The sequence below is a fragment of the Girardinichthys multiradiatus genome, chromosome 18, assembly GCF_021462225.1.
Source record: "Girardinichthys multiradiatus isolate DD_20200921_A chromosome 18, DD_fGirMul_XY1, whole genome shotgun sequence".
NCBI classification, from domain to species: domain Eukaryota; kingdom Metazoa; phylum Chordata; class Actinopteri; order Cyprinodontiformes; family Goodeidae; genus Girardinichthys; species Girardinichthys multiradiatus.
Window position 1 is genome coordinate 47,169,733 of NC_061810.1, and position 19,638 is coordinate 47,189,370.

General features: G+C 41.1%; 1 protein-coding gene across 2 annotated transcripts; it reads right to left on the bottom strand.

Moving 5' to 3' along the window:
* Positions 1-4,312: 4,312 nt before the first annotated feature.
* Positions 4,313-18,580, bottom strand: zc3h4 (zinc finger CCCH-type containing 4). Of its 2 annotated transcripts, none has more exons than XM_047392375.1 (14): positions 17,928-18,580; positions 12,975-13,281; positions 12,782-12,889; positions 12,486-12,684; positions 12,117-12,262; positions 11,187-11,280; positions 10,946-11,082; positions 10,732-10,845; positions 10,424-10,535; positions 10,179-10,288; positions 9,549-10,015; positions 8,143-8,414; positions 7,838-8,065; positions 4,313-7,662 (listed from the first exon to the last, which is right to left on the bottom strand). In XM_047392375.1, the coding sequence occupies exons 1-14, from the start codon at positions 18,005-18,007 to the stop codon at positions 5,993-5,995; spliced, it is 4,044 nt and encodes a 1,347-aa protein (XP_047248331.1). In that variant the 5' UTR covers positions 18,008-18,580; the 3' UTR covers positions 4,313-5,992. The 2 variants fall into 2 exon arrangements, with proteins under 2 accessions (XP_047248331.1, XP_047248329.1); XM_047392373.1 differs by having other exon boundaries at positions 8,143-8,417.
* Between the last annotated feature and the right edge of the window lie 1,058 nt (positions 18,581-19,638).

Sequence of the window (19,638 nt, forward strand, 5' to 3'; positions counted from 1 at the left end):
GGTTTTTTTTTTAATTATAAAACCTAAAAATCAAAATAAATAATGAGTTCTTTAAGATTGATAAATTTCCTATAGTAGATATTTATCAAACATTACAAATTTTCTTTTTTCAAAAGGTCATGTATCATTTGCGACTCTAAATTGGTTTTATTTAGCTTGACTCAGAGCAAAAATGTATCTGCATTGTAAAGGTTGCAATCCAAAGAAGGTTGACCCCTTTACCCAAACTGAAGAAATTCAAGACCATTTGTTTGAGGTGTGTTGGACAAGGGACACATCTAAAAGTTGCAGGACACTGGCCATCGAGGACTGGAGTTTGACACCCCTGGTTTAGAATGTCCTAATCAAAGTCTGGACTTAAATCCAACTGAGATGCTGTGGCATAACCTTTAATTAGAAGTTCATGCTGAAAAATCCTTCAAAGTGGCTGAGTTAAAACAATTGCAAAGACGAGCAAGCCCAAAATGTCCCCCTAGTGATGTAAAAGACTCTTTGCCAGTTATACAAATACAAATACAATACAAATGCAATGTATGCACTCTGGTTTTCTTTCTCTGATGTTGAATTCTGCTTGATATTTTGAAACATGGAGGTGTGACAAAGAAATGGAAAAAAAGGAGAAATCTGTAAAGAGGCAAAGGTTTTCACACCTCTGTAAGAGTGGAGGGTACTTTGTAGTCTCGTAAAAATAGAGGAACAATTAAATTCATTTAAGCACAAACAACAGATAAAGCCCATTTTTGAAATGGTGAAAAGTAACAGAAACTGTTGGTGTAACCAGGCAGCAGCGTTGATTTAACAGTTGCAAACCCCAAGCTTTGTTACACACTCGTGAAACAAACAATCTTAGCCATTTTTTTTTTTACTGTAAATGCAGCAGCCAAACACAGAGACACAGATACTAAACCCTCTGTTGCAGATCTACAGGAACACATTCACATACACCACAAGCATGTGGTTACCACAAAAGGGTCCTGTCACATGTTGAGCAGATACATACCAACACACTGATGTCAGTTTGTTCATCTATTCATCAGAAACGCTGCAGCTGAAGGACACAGCGAGCATAGTCGAGTCTTTTCTACATGAAAATCATTTGTTTTATGCATCTTCTGACGTCAGGGGGAGCTGTGTTGAACTGGCCACACACGAAGCACAAAACACGGCTTGGTCTCACGGCTTTTCTTATACTAATGAGGTCTGAGAAACTAGAGTGACAAAAGCTCTGTGTGTCCTGAAGATTTCTTCTCTATAGAGACATTAAACCATTTATGTGGGTAAAAATTTAAATATAAAATAACTAGAACATACTTCTAGCAGCCAGACTTTCTGGTAATCTTTCATAAATATCTTAATAAGTAGTTTGCCAGGCTTTCTTTCTTTTAAATATCTTCTTTGGACGTTGTCTGCTCCCTTCTAATTTTTAGTCCAGTTCATATACCTGATCATGTTTACAAATTGTGCTTAAAATGTGAGGAAAGTACTTAAAATCTTATTTAAAATTGCCTGGTAGCTGTCTGTTATTCATCTGCTGGGACTCTATAACAAAGAAACACCTTTTATAAATAGCCAGGAACTGGTCTGAACATGACAGACAAAGCAGCCCAAGTTAAAGAAAATTTTCAGAAAAGCCGTGGATTACTTTCCACTCTCGCCACATGCTTGCCTAATCAGAGAGATTGCTGCAAAGATAATAACTCAGTGCAATGAACTGTCCACTGCAATTGGCTGGGCTTCCTCAATAGAAAACGTTTTACCAATTGGCATAATAAACTGAACATTACAGTATAATATCATAACCGGGATCAAATTGGTGAAGAGGTACTCAAGGTAAGAAGGAATACATTCAAATGTATGCAATACACTTCATCTGACTATATGATTGGACTGAATTGACTATATAAATCCATATATATATTGAATCTGTTTGTTTTGTAAAGTGCTTTGAGACAACCTTTGTGTTTAGAAATAAACTGAACTGAATTTAACTGAAAGGTGTATGAACTTAAGTGGGGTGGAGAAGAGTGGATGGAGAACAACAACAAAGGGTGGCTTCAAGCGTAAAGGGCAAGGTTACCAGGATGGCATTGAGAGCTGCTAGGATATATGGTTTGGATTGATGGCACTAAGCAAAAAGACAGGGGGCAGAGCTAAAAATGTTCAGATTTCCAATAGGAATGACCTAAATTCATTAGGAAGGAGGATATCAGACGAACATCTCAGGCAGGAGACAAAGAGGCAACGCTGTGAGGGTTTGAACATGTGCAGAGGGAGAGGTGCATCTTAACACAATATCATTTAAGTAAAACTCATTTATAGATTCATTACATTCAAAGTTATATATTTCAAGTGTTTATTCTGCTTATTTTAAATATTATGGCTTACAGCTAGTGACAGTTGGAATAACATCAGACAAGTAAAAAAGGATATTTAACACAGACGTGGGTGTTGAAGACTATGTTTACATGCTGTAAAGCATATATGGCTTCAATTCTTGGTTGCGGCTCCTTTTGCATGAATTAGTGTGTCCATACAGGGCGACATGCAGGAGATCAGCCTGTGGTTCTGCACAGGTGCTCAGAAAGCCCAAGATGTTTAGATAGTGGCCATCATCTCATATGCATAGCTAGTTCTGGCGTCTCTTATCCTCCTTTTCACAATAACGCATGGATTCTCTGTGGGGTTAAGGTCTGGATTGTTTACTGGACAAACAAATACAGTTACCAAGCCAAGGAGGTACCAAACCCCGTTGAAAAAGGAAATCAGCATCTCCATAAAGCTTGTCAGCAGAAAGATGCATGATGTGCTTTAAAATTTAATGGTACCTGGCTGTGCTGACTTTGATAAAACACAGTGAATCCCTAAATCATCACTGACTGTGGAAACCTCTCAATGGACCTCAAACAACTTGGATTCTGTGTCTCTTCACTCTTTCTACAAACTCTAGGACCCAAATTTTGAAATTAAATACGTTTAGTTACATCTGTAAAGAAGACCTTGAACAACAGTCCAGTCCATTTTCTCCATAGTCAAGGTTAGAAACCTCTGATGGCTGCCTCTTGTTCAGAAGGTTGGGTTGTTCCTCTTGTGTCGGCACCTTTCCTGCCACATTTTCTTCTGCCACTCAACTTTCCATCAATATGCTTGAATACATATACTCTTAACAGCTTGCTCTTTTAGCAATGACCTTTTGTGGCTCACCATTCTTGTGGAGAGCCATTAACTGTCTGCTGAACAACAGTCAAGTCAGCGTTCAACAGGATTGTGTAGATTATAACATAGCTATAACATGGCATTTCTGTATCAAAAGTCTGTTTTTCTGGGCATATATTCTAATTTTCTGAAACATTGCATTACTGCAACTAAAAATATCGTCAGCCACTTGATTCTGAGCACACAAGGGCTTTAACATGACCCGCTTCTTTATTAATTTAAGTGTGGGAACGTTTTCTCACATTTATTGAGTTGAAATCCCCGTGATATGGCCAACAGAAACAAACAAGCAAGTAGAGACATAACACATCCTCAGAGTGGAGTCTGAAGGATTCAGCCGAGGCATCAACATTGCTGTTCACACACCCCGCCCTCCCCTGAAGAACAGACACTGCTCTGCAGAAAGCTGCAGCCCGTCACTCCTCCGATCCCAGCTGAAGTCATCCTTTAAGAAGATAAGATCTTCTATATATACACACAGCAAGCACAGGTAGCCTCCCTGAATGCACACTTCAAAGCAGATTACTGAGGAAAATGTTTCAGGGAAACCACCAGAGGGGCAATCAGAAACATCAGGGGAAAAATAACCAGATTTCATTGTTTTACTTGCTGCATCGTCAAAATTTCAAACCCTAAAAATAAAGGTCAGTAAGAAAACATGAAGCCACAGTTTTCTAAGACAAAGATCAACCCCTAATATCTCTAATATTATCTTCAACAAGTGATAAACACTGGATATGGCGACGGTCAGGAGCAGCAAGTTAAAATGAGGGGGCTGTGCCTAACCGACTGGCAGCCGGGCGTGTTTGTGTGCGTGATAGGAAGCCTTTGAGGTACAGGATGAATGCTGTCCCTTCCTGGAGCCAGCGTCGCAGGATGGGAGGGGGAGCAGGAAGCGAGCCGTCAGAGGGATCACGGTGAGCCTGGAAACGGGCCGTGTGCTGCTTAGGTCCAAACCCAGAGAAACCAGAGCTCAGCGCCAGAACAGCTCAGTCACGTCACATGCATTATTCAAAAGGAACAATGTCAGAAATGTGTTCAATAATTTATAAATCACTTTGCAACTGTTGGGAAGAAAAACAGAGAACAGGAGCTTTACTTCAAATTATATCAGAGAAAACTGTTTTATTGTGATTTTAGTCATTCAAACAAATGCGTCAGATGAATCAGCTGAGGTAATAAAAATACAGAAAATAGAGTTTTAACCTTCTGATCATGTATGGACTTTAAATACTCACAACCCCACCTAATGTGTACAGTTAGAAAACTCGCTCCAATGATGTTATAGATTCTGCTCAAATTTACAAAGACAGAAAAACAATAAAAATGTACAAAACAAAAGAAAAAATATAAACCATAAATTCACTTTCCTGGCGAGCTCCAAACAGGTTAACAAAATGTTGATGCACAGATCGCAACTCAGCAGCTCCTCTCGCTCCGTCAGACTGCCTGCATCCACTGAGCTGAGTTTTAACCACATTCTCCTGACTTACATGTTGATTCAGTTCATGAATAGGCAAGGATAATTATCAAAGTATAAAAAAAACATAGAAATAAATTAAAATGATTCACTTTGTACACAAAAACCCTTGTTAGTAATTCTAGGAGATGTTTAACAATCCTTTTCCTCTGTAGCTTCTGCACACTGAATGAAAACTGCTGTCTTCCCAGACAAAACTAGAACGTCTTCTGCTCGTCCAGATTCAGTTACAGCACAGAGATCCACAATGTGGATCAAAACCAAGCAAACACTTCCACTGAAAATAAGCACCATAACTGCAACGGTTCCACCTTAAGCTTGGAAACAGGAAACAACCGAGGGATGCAATTCCTCCCACCGCTCTTAGAAATCTGCACTGATGCTCCGGAGGAAGAGATTTTCCCTTCCCGCCGGGAACAGCGACTAAAACTGAATAAGTTAGAGGAAAAGAAGGAAAATGAACAGCATTGCAATGTATCTGTGTAGCACTGACTAGGGAGGTGGAAGGGATGCCTCAACAATGTGTGCAGCAACATTTTGACAAATTCTTAGGTTTTTACAACCAGTAAAAACAAAAACAAAAAAATAATTATGAGGCAGGTGGTTAAGTAAATGGTAAAAAAAAAACAAAAAAAAACAGACTAAGCGGGTGATAGCGGGTGCAGAGGCAAGACTGAAAGGTAAGCACTCAGATGTGACCTGGAACAGCTGGGGGAGAAACAAGCAGGAAAACATGAATCTAAACCTCAGACAACACAAGCTGACAGTGACAAGAAGTATAAAAATAAATACTAAAAAAAAAAAAAAAAACAGGCAGAATATAGATTTATATTTAGATGTGTTTCTCCAGAAAACAAAAAAAATAAAAAAAGTGTTTAAATATTTGTCTCAAAACTGAAAATAACTAAATGAGACACATTTTGGTGCTGAGATGAAAAACAGAAAATCTGATTTGTTCCCAGAACGCTGCTGACATTAAGCACAAACTCTGCAGCAGAACAAAACAATAAGAAAGTGGGCGTAAAGCTAAAATGTTCATTCTATATAAATGTCTTCTGTTGATATCTGAAACAAGAGAATACATCTTTTTATACACCAATACGTTTAAAATAGAAATCTAACTTTTTCCATCAACACAGAGTCTCTCAGAGAATTTCAGTCCTCAGTGCAGCAGCCTGATCACAGAGGTTTGTGTCTTACAGGCTGTTTTCACAGCCCACTCTGTTTTATCACTGACCTCTTCAGCGTCCAATAATGTTAAAACATGAGCCACCTGATTGGCTCTCTGTTTCAATGGTATCATTGACAGAAGGGTGAGGCTGTTGGGTCGAAGCCTTTAAACACGTCTTTCAGTGAGGCGTTGTCCTGCTCAGCGGCAGCCTGTTCAGACTGCGCTGGGCTGTTTCCTCCAAACGGGCTGCTCGTCCCGCCGGGTTTGGCTGCCTGTTTAAGGCCCCCAAACAGGGAGGACACCGGCAGGTTGTGGACCCCTGCGGGTCCCTGGTCAGCAGCCCCTGCAGGGGCGCCCTGAGCCCCGGCGGCAGCAGCAGGTCCTGTCTGGGCCGTGGAGTTAGGAGAGGGAGCGGGTTTGGGCCGGGGCCTGTTATAGCTGTTATACCTATCAGTTCCTTGCTCTCCAGTCTTCTCCGGCTCCGGTTGGTCCAGAGCAGATTTCCGAACAAACAGTGGCTCCTTGGACTTAGGTTTACTCGCTGGGGGCTCATTGGATTTAGACTCTGCACTGGCTGAGTTGGGGGAGTTGTTGGAGCCACTGATGGTACCAGGGCTACCTGGTTTGTTAGTCCGTGGGTCATACAGGCTGATGCTGCTTAGCACACTGGCTCCCCCTGGTGCCCCAGTAGTCACACTGCGGCCTGCCCCTCCTGAGGAGAGCAGCCTGGGGTCGTAGGGGGCGATGGTTGGAGGGGAGGAACAAGATGAAATTGCTGGAGACGTTGAAGGAACTGGACCAGAGGGAACTGGTTCTGATGGTTGCTTCAGTGCTGACTTCTGTGGCTGCAGACGGGGGTCAGACGGGGGTTTACGTACTCGAGGGTCGATGGGTTTTTCTGCAGGTGAGGTAGTCACGGGGGGAGGTTGACCAAGTAGCGACAAGGGAGGAGTGGGAGTGGGCACGTGAGGAGGGGAGGAAGTCTGGGGCGGTATGGAGTTAACTGTCTTCAAGATACGAGACAACAGCTCAAAGTCTGGAAGGGAGGAGGTTGAGGAGGATGCAGGGGGGTCTAAGGATGGAATGGGCTGTGTGAGTGGGGGTGGTGATGTGTGGAGCTGCTGCTGGGCTCTGGACATGCGTGGATCCAGGGAGGGCACAGGAGGGATGCCTGGTGGGAGTGGCAGGAGGTCCTGCTTGGGAATTGGAAGTGGAAGGAGATCTTCAGGTGACCAGGTGACAGTTTTTGAGAATGCGGGCATATGCAAAACAATGTCCTTCTTGATGTGGCTGAACTGCTGCAACTGTGAGCGTGGGTCTCTCAGAGCCATACCCATAAGCGGGTCCAACGGAATCGGCACAGGCTTGTCCCGTAAAACTCGCTCCGTCTCCTCCTCCTCTGCTGCTGGAGCAGTGAGCGGTGGGGGCTTGTAGACCAGGACAGGTTCTGGTTTTGAAGCAGGAGGCGAATGTGATGTGGACCCTGCAGAGGTGGCAGCAGCAAGTCTGGCTAACCTTGGGTCTGTAGGTGGTCCCAAGGACGACGGAGCCGTTGGCTGAGCACCATCAGACATGTGGGCCGACTCTACAGCGCGTGCCAGGCGGGGGTCTCGGGCCAGGCGGGGGTCTGCTGGGCGAGCTGGAGGGTGGGCAGCAGAAGCCTTTTGGAGACGAGAGTCGCTCGGATGGCTGTCAGGTTTCTGAGGAGCCTGGGTCTGCTGACGAAGTGTCTTCAATATGGAGGTCACGCTACTGCCACCATCCTCATCCTCACTGGAGTACCAGTTCCCCGAGTCACCTTGAAGGGGAATAGAAATTATTAAGCTCAGTTATAAAAAAAAAGAAGATCTGAGGACTGTGAAATCTTTTAAGCATTTGTGTCCAATAGATAAAACAGCCCTTAAACCCATACTGGAATATTGCTTTGATGTTTTACTTTAACCTCAGGGGAGTGAATGAATTCCCTCAAATACCTTCAACATTTTTGGTCTTTTCTGCCCCTCCATCAGCCATCCTGCGAGCTCTCTCCTCTTCCTCCTGCTGTTTCTGCTGTATCCTCATGAACAGGACACGCTGAGCAGGAGGCAGAAAGTCTGGCACAGAGATGCTTCCCTGACTGGCTGTGGCCCCATTAGCAGGACCTTCTCTGTTTCCAGTCCCTCCTCTGTTGTCCATGCCGGAAAAACTTTGAAACCTGTCGCCTGAGAGGAAAAATTAGGTTAATTTAAAAACAAAGCTTAATCACAATATCCTAGTTATATCAGAAATCCTCCCTCACCACCCTCTTGAACTCCCTCCATCTTCATCCCGTCCTGCTGATTGTAGAACTCGTTGAAGAAGCTTCCTCCACCCTGGGGAGGTCCTGTCCCTGCATGAGCAGGGACGTCACCACATCCAAAACCCCCCATAATGGGTTCTCCACCGGGTCCCATGTTCTGCAATTCAGGGGGCATCATGCCTGCAGGTCCAGGGAAGCGGGGCGGCGCAACCCCCGGGGGGCCCTGGGGTCCAGGAGGTGCAGTCTGAGCCTGACCGCTATTGGGAGTCTGGCTTCTGATACAAAGAGAGAATTTGTAATTTAACAAATACAGAGCATGTTTTCTAATTGAAAGTAGAAATCACTTTATTTGTAATTATTTAGCAGCTGTTGGGTCTGATTTGAGTTTTTCTGTAGAGAATGTTTGTCACGTTAAAAGAAGCCAGATGTACAACAGGAACTAGTGATGTCATACTCTGATCCCACATTGTGGGATATGCTTTTAAAGGTCGGTCTCATTTAGTCATCACCAGTCACCTCTAACCCTAAGGGGGGTGTGGGCACACTTTACACTATTTAAAAAAAATCACTCCCCATTTTCTTTGCCCAGCGTCCAAAACGGCATTATAGGTCTTGAACGTTATTTTGTCTATCCAACTAACCTGTGTTTTCCCTAACAAGCAGAGCAGTTTTCATTGTTTACACTTACGTTAACATACTGAATGTATCAGCTGCTGCAGCTTCCTGTCTGTGTCATGTGACCTGATCTGTGCTTCCTAGAGTCCATGTTTGAGATGCCCACAGAGTAGTTCATGGGCCATTACATTTTAGGATATTTAAAACAAAGAGCTAAATTTATGATGAAGAGTAATACCTCTTTCTGTAGTGAAATAAGTCATTTTAACCGCAAGTGCACTAAAATGTGTCATGAGCCAAATTATCAATAAGTCCTATTAAAACAGAGTAAACACACTAATGTTAGCATGATGAATATTTGTAAAGCTCTATTCTTAAAAGGATTCACATCTGAATCTGGAACAAAGGTCCTGATAGAAACTTTGTTAATTAAAACTAAAATTTGCTTTCATGAATGTCTTGTTAACTAACAACTTTTCAGGTGTATTTTAGCAGCTTCAAAGCCATGAATATGAACACAATTACAGAAAACCTATCGCTAGGCTCAGCATGATTGCCTCAGTCATATTCGCAAAAATATGACTGAGGCAATTATGCTATGAGGCTAATGATATAACAAATTGTTTCGTTGTGGGAAACAAAGCAACAAAATCTCATTGAAAAGAATTTAACTGTGAAATTTTGTTGCTTCCATGTTTTTGAATCCAAACACTACTGGCGTCATTGTTCCTTGTAAATAAACACAAATAAAGAAGCTAAAATGTATTTCTAAAGCTTTTCTCATCTCCTACCTGACAGCCAGTTTCTGAGCCAGTTGTCCCGTTGGCTGAACTTTAATCTCAAACAATGAAGGAATCTTCTTCCCCGCTGACGCTCCTGTTCCACCAACAGCAGGCGGGGGAACCATGTGTAGAGGAGGGCAGCTGGGGTTTGTGGGTGGTCCTCCTTGGAAGGGGCTTCCATCAGGACTGTGGACTGGACCAACAGGGGGGTTAAGCCCAGGGACAGGGGGTGGAATTGGTGGACCTTTCCCTGCAAGAGGAAGTTGACTGGGTCCAGGAGGACCCCCAAAGTCACCAGGTACAGCTCCACCAAAGTCCACAGCCCCCATGTTTGTGTCCATTGAAACAGGGCGAGGAGGAGTGGGGAGAAGACCGACTCCAGGAGGGGGTTTAGGAAGAGGGTTGATCCCCTGCTTCTTCAGCTCCTCCACCTCCTTTTCATCCTCAGCTCCAGCCTCAGCATCCTCTGCAAGCATCTGCAACACAGTATGATAGGAAACAATCCACAGCTGAGTACTTCCATTTTTCTGTACAAACAGCTGCATAAATGGCTAAAAACAAATCATTCACATCTTTACAGAATGACATTTCTCAAATGTCTGAGAAAACCCTGTCAGTAAATGCATTAGAGGTTCCCACCTTGTTGAGCAGCTCCTGAGTGTCATCATTGAGGGATTCATGTGAGAACATGCACTCATCTCCATTAACACAGTTTCCTGTGGTGTGGAACAGCTTACAAGGGAATTCACGTGAAGTGGGAGTCAAGGAGAAACAAATGCATGCAGTATAACCATATAGTGCAATACAATGCTGTGAATCAAGCTTTAGATCTCTAAACGAAGAGCAGATGTAACAGATTTTTAAACGTTCTCGGTGAAGGATATTATGCATGTAGGGACAGTGGTCGGCGCGGGCGCAGAATCCAGTGATGTAGAATTTACAAAGCTCCTTCTTCTTCGGCAGCTCGATATCATGGCTGAAATTACAGTGGTCCCCCTGGTGGTTGAAAAGAGTTAACATAGTTACATCACAAATACCCTAGTCTGTACTATGGAAACATTTCAAAACATTTATTTATAAATTACGCTGACTTTTAATAGAGAAGCTGTGCAGAAACCTAATGGCTCTGTTTAGTCGAACTGTAATAGTGTCTAAAAAAAACTTCATGCAGAGGACATTTGTGGGATCGTACCCAGGTGCATCTCCCCTCGATGTAGTACTTGCAGATGGCTTTTCCTTTCTTGTCCTGGTGCTTTTCATGATGATGTCTCCTCCCTGCTCCTGGACCACCTCCATCACCTCCATCCTGATTTGCACAACCATCAGAAACTCATTAGAAATTTGATTTGGATTTGATTTTAGAGTCACAACATGTTAGGGATCAGTAATGGTTCTTAAAAATGTACCCCGTTGTCCATGTCCCCGTTGTTGTCGTCATCGTTCCCCATGTCACCTCTTCCTCGCCCTCTGCTTCGGCCTTTTGCTCCTCGGATCATGCCTCGCCCTCCTTTACCTCGACCTCGACCACGGCCTCCTTTAATTCCTGGACAAGAAACACCCAAAAAGGAGGCAACCTCAGATCAAAGCACTGTTTACATCATCATTTACAAGGCAGGAAATTAATGAGCACAAAAAAACACCACAAACCTCTGCCTCTGTCTTTAGACCTTTTATACTGACTGAGTTCTTTGGAGTAGTCATCATAATCATCGTCCCCCATGTCATAGTCCTCCTCTCCATACTGTAAGGTTAAAGAATGAAGGTAATATGTTAAATTTAGTCTCATTACAACTCCGAACTTCAATGTATTTCATCTGGATTTTATGTGATAGACCAACACAAAGTCACACATAATTGAGAAGTGGGAGGAAAATGATGCAAAGTTCTTGAAATCTTTTACATGTTATAATCTGCAACGTCTGCTGCAAAGTTATGAATCATCTGAACATGAAACGAAGACTGACCAACCAGAGACGTACCAAAACATGGACTTCCATCTTACCTGACGGACTGGAAAGGGGGGTATAAATTACAGGAGTAGCCAAGAGGCCTGCAAAAACTCTTGGAGAAGGTGGATAAAACCACAGATCAGCTTGATGGGACAAAAATTAGTTTTCCACTCAAGAAATCTGGTTTTATACATAAGTGCAAGAAGAAAACCATTGTTGAAATAAAGTCTTCTGTGTGGTGAAACATGGTGGCGACAGCATTATGCTGTGGGGATGTTTGGAAACCTGGTCAGAGTTGATGGGAAGATGGACGAAGCAAAACTGATTGAGACTGGGGTGGAGGTTCACCTCCATTTCATTCTCTTTATGAGAAAAGCTGGGAAAGACAAACCTTTACAGACTTGCATCAATAACAGATCCATGAAAGCTGGTTCTACAGTACCGATTTAGAAGGATGAAGACAAGTGCATGCCAAGCTTTTCAGATTCTGTTTTTGTAAAGATTTTGAAATAATGCATCATTTTCCTTCTACTTCACATATTTACACTTCTTTGTGTTGGTCTATCACATAAAATCCCAATAAAATTCAGCAGATAGAAGCCTGTGGTTGTAACTGTATACAACAAACCTCCATATCCTCTCCATAGTTGTCCCCATCATCATCTCCGCCCATCCTTCCAACTCTCCCCGCTCGTCCTCTGCTTCCTCCTCTCCCCCTTCTTCCTCCCCTTATTCCTCCACGGCCTCTTAGACTCTTCATGCGACCTCTGCCCCCTGCAGGTGAAAATGAGAAGCAAGATGGGAGTGAGTAAAGATCAGAATGTTTATTTTTGGAATTTAAATTGAAAATGAAGATTTCTAATCTTTTGTTCATTTCACAGGAGATGATTTGCATCTTAATCTTTCATATTTTAGGAACCTTTTTTTTTTATTAAAGACAGAAAAGAATAAAATCAGAGCAGCTTTTTAATAAACAAGAGAACTTTTTAGTTCTCACCTCTTGCACCCCGGCCTCCCTCCTTGGCCTTGCGATACTGGTTGAGTTCCTTTGCAAAGTCATCATACTCTTCATCACCCATGTCTTCATCCTCCTCTCCCTCATAGATGTCATCTTCATAGTCATCATAGCCCCCATAAACCTGTTTGTCCATCTTCATGTAGCTCCCTTTCTTCGGTCCACCGTAGCCCACGTGAGACTATTGTCAGAAAAGATGCAACCAAATTCATGGAATAGGAAAATTGTTCTGCCCTTAGGAAAGCTTTAAGACAATATAAGAGCATATAAATACTTACAGAAGAGGTGTACTGTGGACTGAAATCTCTGTACTTCCTCTTCTCGCTTGGACTGTAGTCAGAGTCATCACTGAAGTCTGAGTGGTCATCATCAGAAGACGCATGCCGCTGTGAGCCAAAATAAGCAACAATTAGACAAAGAATATTTTCTACTGGAAATGGAGACAGGTGATTTAACTCAGTGTAATCTCACTTTATGCTTTGATTTGCGTTTCTTCTTGGCCCTCCTCTTTTCTCTTTCCCGCTCCTTCTCTTTCTTCCGCTTCCTCTTGTGCCGGTGCGATCTCTCATCATCTGAAGCGCTGCTTGGGTGGCGGTCCCGGCTTCGATGAGACCTCTTTGTTGCCCCTTCTCCTCCTTCGTCACCCCCTCCTCCTGCATCGTCACCCCTATCTCCTCCTTGTCCTGCTGCTGCAGACAAATCTTGGCCCGTTTCCTCCTCCTCAATATCCCCTGCATCATCTTTCAACTCGCCCTCCTCCAATTCTCCATCTTCAGGCCTGTGCATGAAAAGTAATCAGACATTTATTCCTGTGGTTCATTCTGATTTGATTTTTAATCTGTCTTAAGTTTATACGAGATAGATGAGAAAACATGTACAGAGGCTTACATAAAACTTTTCAGTATTATTAATATTTAAACCTAGAAGATATTAGGGTCAGCGTTTAAGCACCAATAAGAACCGGCGCTGCTGCACATATAAGTTATTTGTTGGTCATGGCAGATGGCCGCTCACACTGAGCCTGGTTCTGGTTCTGCTGGAGGTTTCTTCCTGTTAAAAGGGAGTTTTTCCTCTCCACTGTCGCTACATGCATGCTCAGTATGAGGGATTGCTGCAAAGTCAACACCAGTGACTGTCCACTGTCTCTACATGCTCATCCAGGAGGAGTGAATGCTGCAAGTCACTGACTGGATGCAATCTGCTGGGTTTCCTTAGACAGAAAAACTTTTTATCCAATTTAAATAATAAATTGAATCCGACTGCATGGTTTGATAGTTCGGATTAATTGGAATGTATGAACCTGACTTAAAATCTGTATGATTGAATTGAATTGACTTTCTGAAGTGCCTTGAGACGACATGTTGTGAATTGGCACTATATAAATAAAACTGAATTGAATTATTACTATGTTGTAAGACAGGAAATTCAGTAACATTTGCAGCCCTGCTGGTTGTAAGTTTTATACAGAATAAAGAAACACAGATAGCTGGACAGTTTGACGTAAATCAGGCGTGCTGCATATAAAAAAGGTTGTGTATCCATCCGATGTCTTGTTTAAACTATGGCTCAAAACTTCTGCACACACCTTCAAACAATAAACACGCAAACATCGATAACTGTGACCTTAGCCTTAATAATCTGTTGAAGCTAATTACACTGGATTTTATGTCTGAGGTGCTGGTCATTTCACTGTTTTGGTTGCATCATACCCAATTTGTCAGGTACAAAAATGAGTTGATACAGGATTTGTATCAACCGTGCATTTAATTCAATTCAAAAATAATTTAATAATCCCAAAAGGAAATTAAATGTTATTAAAGTATTTTGAATCAGTTCTTTGCTGTAAGAAAACGTGGGTATATGACCCCAACAAATATCTTTCAGCAGGAGATTGGTTAGCAATATTTTGGTTTGATCCGAGGTCATAATTTGTCTTAGCAACACATCGAGAAATCTTCTAAAAACAATCTACAATTAAGCAAAATATTTTTTTATTTATCAACTATTTGTGAAAAATACTTGTTTACCAAGAGAAATAAATGTATATGCATTACGTGCATAGGTGCAAAGAGGTGTTTTTAACAGTACAAATAGATAGAAACAAAATGGCCAAACAAGTTGGCAAACAAGGTCGGTGACCTGACCTGGACTCAAATCCATCGGCAACAGTATATTGGCCCGGAAACCCTTAGAACCCCCACAATGCCAAAAACTTACTCGTTTTATATTCGCATTTTGCAGGTTTCAAAATGTCAGAAACAGCCACATATTATTACATTCATGCCGAATTTTAATTTTATTGTTTCCAATTTTAAGACTATTTTATTGGAATTTTCTGTATTAACTTTTATTTTTCTAACTTTACACACGAAACGTCAAACTACTAAAATTAAAAGACAACACTAGAAGGGTGCTCTAAGAAATGCACAGCAATTAGGGTTTAGTTAAGGTTACCTGATGTGGAGTTAATGTTGCCGTTATAACCATTTAACTTAAGAGTGTCAGTTTAAACCATTTCCTGGACCAGGACCAGGTTAAAACTGGTGCGTGTGGTATTAATTAAAGCAAAGGATAAGAAACCATAACAAGCATACTACCCAGACCCAGACCCAAAGCAGGCTGAATATTACTGGGTTCTCTACGACAGGGTCTGTCCTAACGCACCTAGACATCACAGAGCTGAGACAGCAGGTGGTGGGTACGGTTGCTCTACTTTGGGGCAAAATGTCAGCTGCAAGTTATTTGTTCTCTGCAAAACACACCACATCCATAATATTCAGAACTTCAGAATGAACAGAACCCCTGAGCTGCAGACACATCACAGAACTTGTTAGCTTCTGTTAAACTCTGGGATGGGGGGAAAATGTAACCGGCTACGTTCTGACAGAAACAACCAACTTTTGTAAGGTTTGTAAATGTTACCATAGTTATATTCAGAGTTGTGGCTGAAAAGAAATGTTGTTGGAAAATGTGTTAAATGTCTTCTGGGTTTTAAACAGTGATGGAGTTTTCTGCATTCTGATCACAGTCCTGAACATAAACCTAAATCTGACATCATGGTCGATTCCATGATTCTATCAAACCCTTGGCCACAAAAAAGGATATTTTAAAAAAACGCAAAACACGTAACATGCAACATGTATTCTGTACATTCTGATCACGTAATTACAAAGATGCTAACAATTACATACGTTTTGTGACAATACAGCCTGAAATCAGAAAATGATGTGCATTTTCTAATTTAACAATATCTGTTAACTTTTTCTCCTCAGCTCTGGAGCAACATCGCAACAAGCAAAATGCTCCTGTTTCAATAACGGCACAAAGAAATCTCTCCTCTCAGAGCAGAGGGCTCTGCAACAACACAAGGATTTAGTTGTATTATACGAGCAGGTTTTTATGAATAGGAAGGGGATGGCTGGGATCAACTATGGACAGACACCAGTAGTCTGTTTGACCAGTTCTGATGTTCTGCACACATCAGCTGGTGCCAACCACTTTAAAGTAAAAAAACTGTGAATGCAAACAAACTCCATCCAGTCTTATCAATGCTCAGCTCAGAAATCTAACAAGTCAGACGGACAGACGCTGTGAGAGTAAAAATAGCTCATGTTAACCAAACTTTTACAAACCAGAAGTGTGGAGTGGAAAAAGCTGATATGTACCTAATGAGGGCTTTATTAGACCGTATACAGAAGCAGCAGATAAGCCAAGGCATGTTCACAAAGTTTCATCAAACACTGCACCAAGCTCTAAATCCTTCTCAAACACATTTTGCTTCGCAGACTGCTCCAGTTTTCTTCTATTTTAAAATCTGTAATTATTATTATAGTCTATTAAGTACAGTGAAACACCAAAAGCTGGTAAGAGTGCATTCCTGTATTAATCACGTAAGCAAACGGCCTCGATTAAAATGGGGAAATACTTACTGTGACAGGTTTTCTTCACAAAAACAACAGAGAAAAAGTTTTCCCTAACTTTCTAAGGACTCTACTCTAGTGGGGGTGGTGGGTAAGCTTTGCAAGAGGGGACTTGGGAAAAGGGAACGTTGGTGTTTGACTTCTAACACTCTGGGATGCTTTGCAGACATTTTGGGGGAGACTTATGGAGATGTTTGGGACGAGCCATTTGGGACACGACTGTGAATAAAAGGGACATGTTAGGGAAATACACAATGCTGAAGTTGGCTTCTGATTAGGACACTGATTAAAGGGCTAGTTCAATGCTGTTAGGGCATCTGAAAAACTTTTGATCTGCTCTAAAACAAAATCAAAATTAGGTAGACGCACATCCTACACCAACAAGTTTCTTTAATTCATAATTTACTAACAACAAAGTGGGGTTAAATTGCTTTGTTGTTAGTTAGACAACCTCAAGCAAGTTTTCCACACAAAAGTGTTTTTAATTAAAGTATAGAATAGTTCAGATCAGGTACGTCCAATCTTAGTATTTCACATTTTTAATAAGAGCGAATCAAACCCTATAATCAATGAAAGAGCCCTTTATTCAAGTCTGATTCGGAAGCTAACTTCAGAGTCGTGACCAATATCAATAATACGTCTAAAAAAATATGTATCAGCAAATTAAAAATCACCTTTAAGGTTTAAGAGTACTACATGTTTTCTTATTTGAAGGGCCTAAAAAGGCTTTCTTTCGTCCCAAACCGGGGATTTACACGCCCGACTAAAAGTGCGTAGTTTTTTAGCGGCAGTTGCTTTCGAACCGTCGAAAAGTGTGGAATTTAATTAGATTTTTTAAGTTATCTAAGGGCTAACGTTAGTCGAATAAAAATCGAAATTGTGTAAAACCTTTGTTACCGAAACAATAAATGAATAACGCCGCGAATGCAACGTGAACATATTGCGAATTCCCAAAACGATTAGCCGTTAGCTTAGCATTAGCACCAGTTGCTAAGCTAATGTTAGCTTGGAACACAGGCCGACAGTTGACTAGACTGGCGGTCGGGTGTTTTTTATTTAGATTTTTAACCTGCGACGGCAATTTTAACTCCACATACAATTAAAAACTGTTAAGATGAAATATTTCTAAATAATGGGCGAGCGATTATTATCCGAGCTTCTAAGGTAATTAAAACTGTACCGTGTGACAATGAAAACTGTAAATGATCGGCTGTTGCGACCTTGTCTCTTCCCTTTTGACAAGTTCGCTTGAATCGATTGATCGCTGATTGTAATACTGTAATAAAATAAAGGGAATAACGCTGTTCCAGTTGCTATTAGGCCTCCCAGTATGCGATGCCGTGTCAACATGGCCGTTCTCTTTACCTCTCTTACTCGTTTTCCAGAAAAGGCGAGTTTAATCCCTTTGACAGAAAAAAACAACAAAAAGAACCCCCGGGCTTTTGTGTAAAAGCACAGGACAAATAAATTAATTCATTTAAATATGACTGTAGAATTACTCGACCTTTCGTCAGTCAGAAGACTGTTGTGTTCGTGGTTGGTAGTTGGGGAGTTTGGATGGACAGTCATGCTTTCCACAGCCATTTCCTCTAGCTACATTGAGGAGCAAAAAAATTACAACTCGACACTGGACTCTACTGGCTTATGCGTCACTTCACTAGGATCTACTTGTTTTGGTTTTAGGAAGAGATTCAGTTCATAGTAGGCAATTCTCCACTACAGTTGTAAGAGAAATATGCTGAAATTGAATCCTGACGTTCTCCGTCCTACTGTAGCGATGTGAAATGACGACTGATACACTTAAAATGGCCGACCGTCTTCTCCACATAGAAAGGGGCGTGTTTTCCGAGACTGACGTACATACCTTTACGGACGTTACCGAAAGAAAAAATTAGCGTGAGAAAAAACCCTGAGTTTGACTCGCAGGCACTGACGTAGCTTTTACTCTACTCGTAATATATGAATTTTGGCAGATATAGAATTAAAGTTATTGTTTTTGCCATTTTTAGCTCTAAATACAGAAATGTATTACAACTAGAAAACTTTTTAACTGTACACAAACAGAAAAGCTCTAGAGTAGAAAACATTTTTCTGTTTCTTTGTGGATGCTACAAGTTGGGACGATTTTTAATCACACAACACAAGGTGCGTCGCTTCTGTATCAAAATAGGGAACGTTATTACAAACAAAACTGCCTAGTTTTGTTAGTTTAGTTTTTTTCATTTTGATTCATGATATTTTATACTCATTTTATCTATATTTTTTATTTTAAAAATATGTATATCTTTTTTGATAAACTGAAAAAAGTATGAAATACACTAATTAAAGGTGAGATAAACACAATCTAATCTACACAATTACAATATTTGATTTTCTTTTTCAAACATTTGTGTTAAAACCAGAAAGCACTTGTGCAAATCAAGATACCTTTGTTTCTTTTCTTATTTTCAGTCAGATACAATGCTACGCTTCTACATTAAAATAGAACAAACTGTTACAAATAAAATTTTATTTTGAATGTTTGATTATTTTGTTATTTTGGTTGCACTATTATAATATCAAATGTGTTTGTCATTTTTATTGTTAATTTTATGTGATGTATTTTTTTCAACTTGTTTTTCATGATTATTGCTCTTTCATGATTGATTGAGCTATAAAAAAGCCACTACCTGTCCAGAACAACTAGAAATTGGTTTGAGATACATGCTGCATTTGTATGCGCTAACGATTTTGCCCACAGTTTTAAGAAAATAGTACAAAATACACAAATAAAAAGGTGATCTTATTTAATTTACACAAATCACTTAAAACAAACACCAATTTCTGTTTCTTTTAATCATGTGCTTCGCTTCTGCACAAAGATATAGCAACTTATCGCAAATAGACAGATAAAGTCGTGTTAAACATATTTGTCTTCTTTATTAATCCCGAAGGGAAATTAAATGTTGTAGCTCAATATGAAGGTTTCCTCAAAGAGCCGTTGTAGATGCTGATGGCTGTGAGCAGGAAGGATCTCCTGTAGAGCTCCGTCTTACAGCAGATCTGAAGAAGCCTCTGACTGAAGACACTCTGTTGTTGTAGGACAATCTGATGAAGAGGATGCTCAGGGTTCTCCATAATGTTCTTCATTTTATGAAGAATCCATCTTTCCACAATGATCTCCAGAGGTTCCAGAGGAGTCCCCAGAACAGAGCCAGCCTTTTTTTATCAGCTTG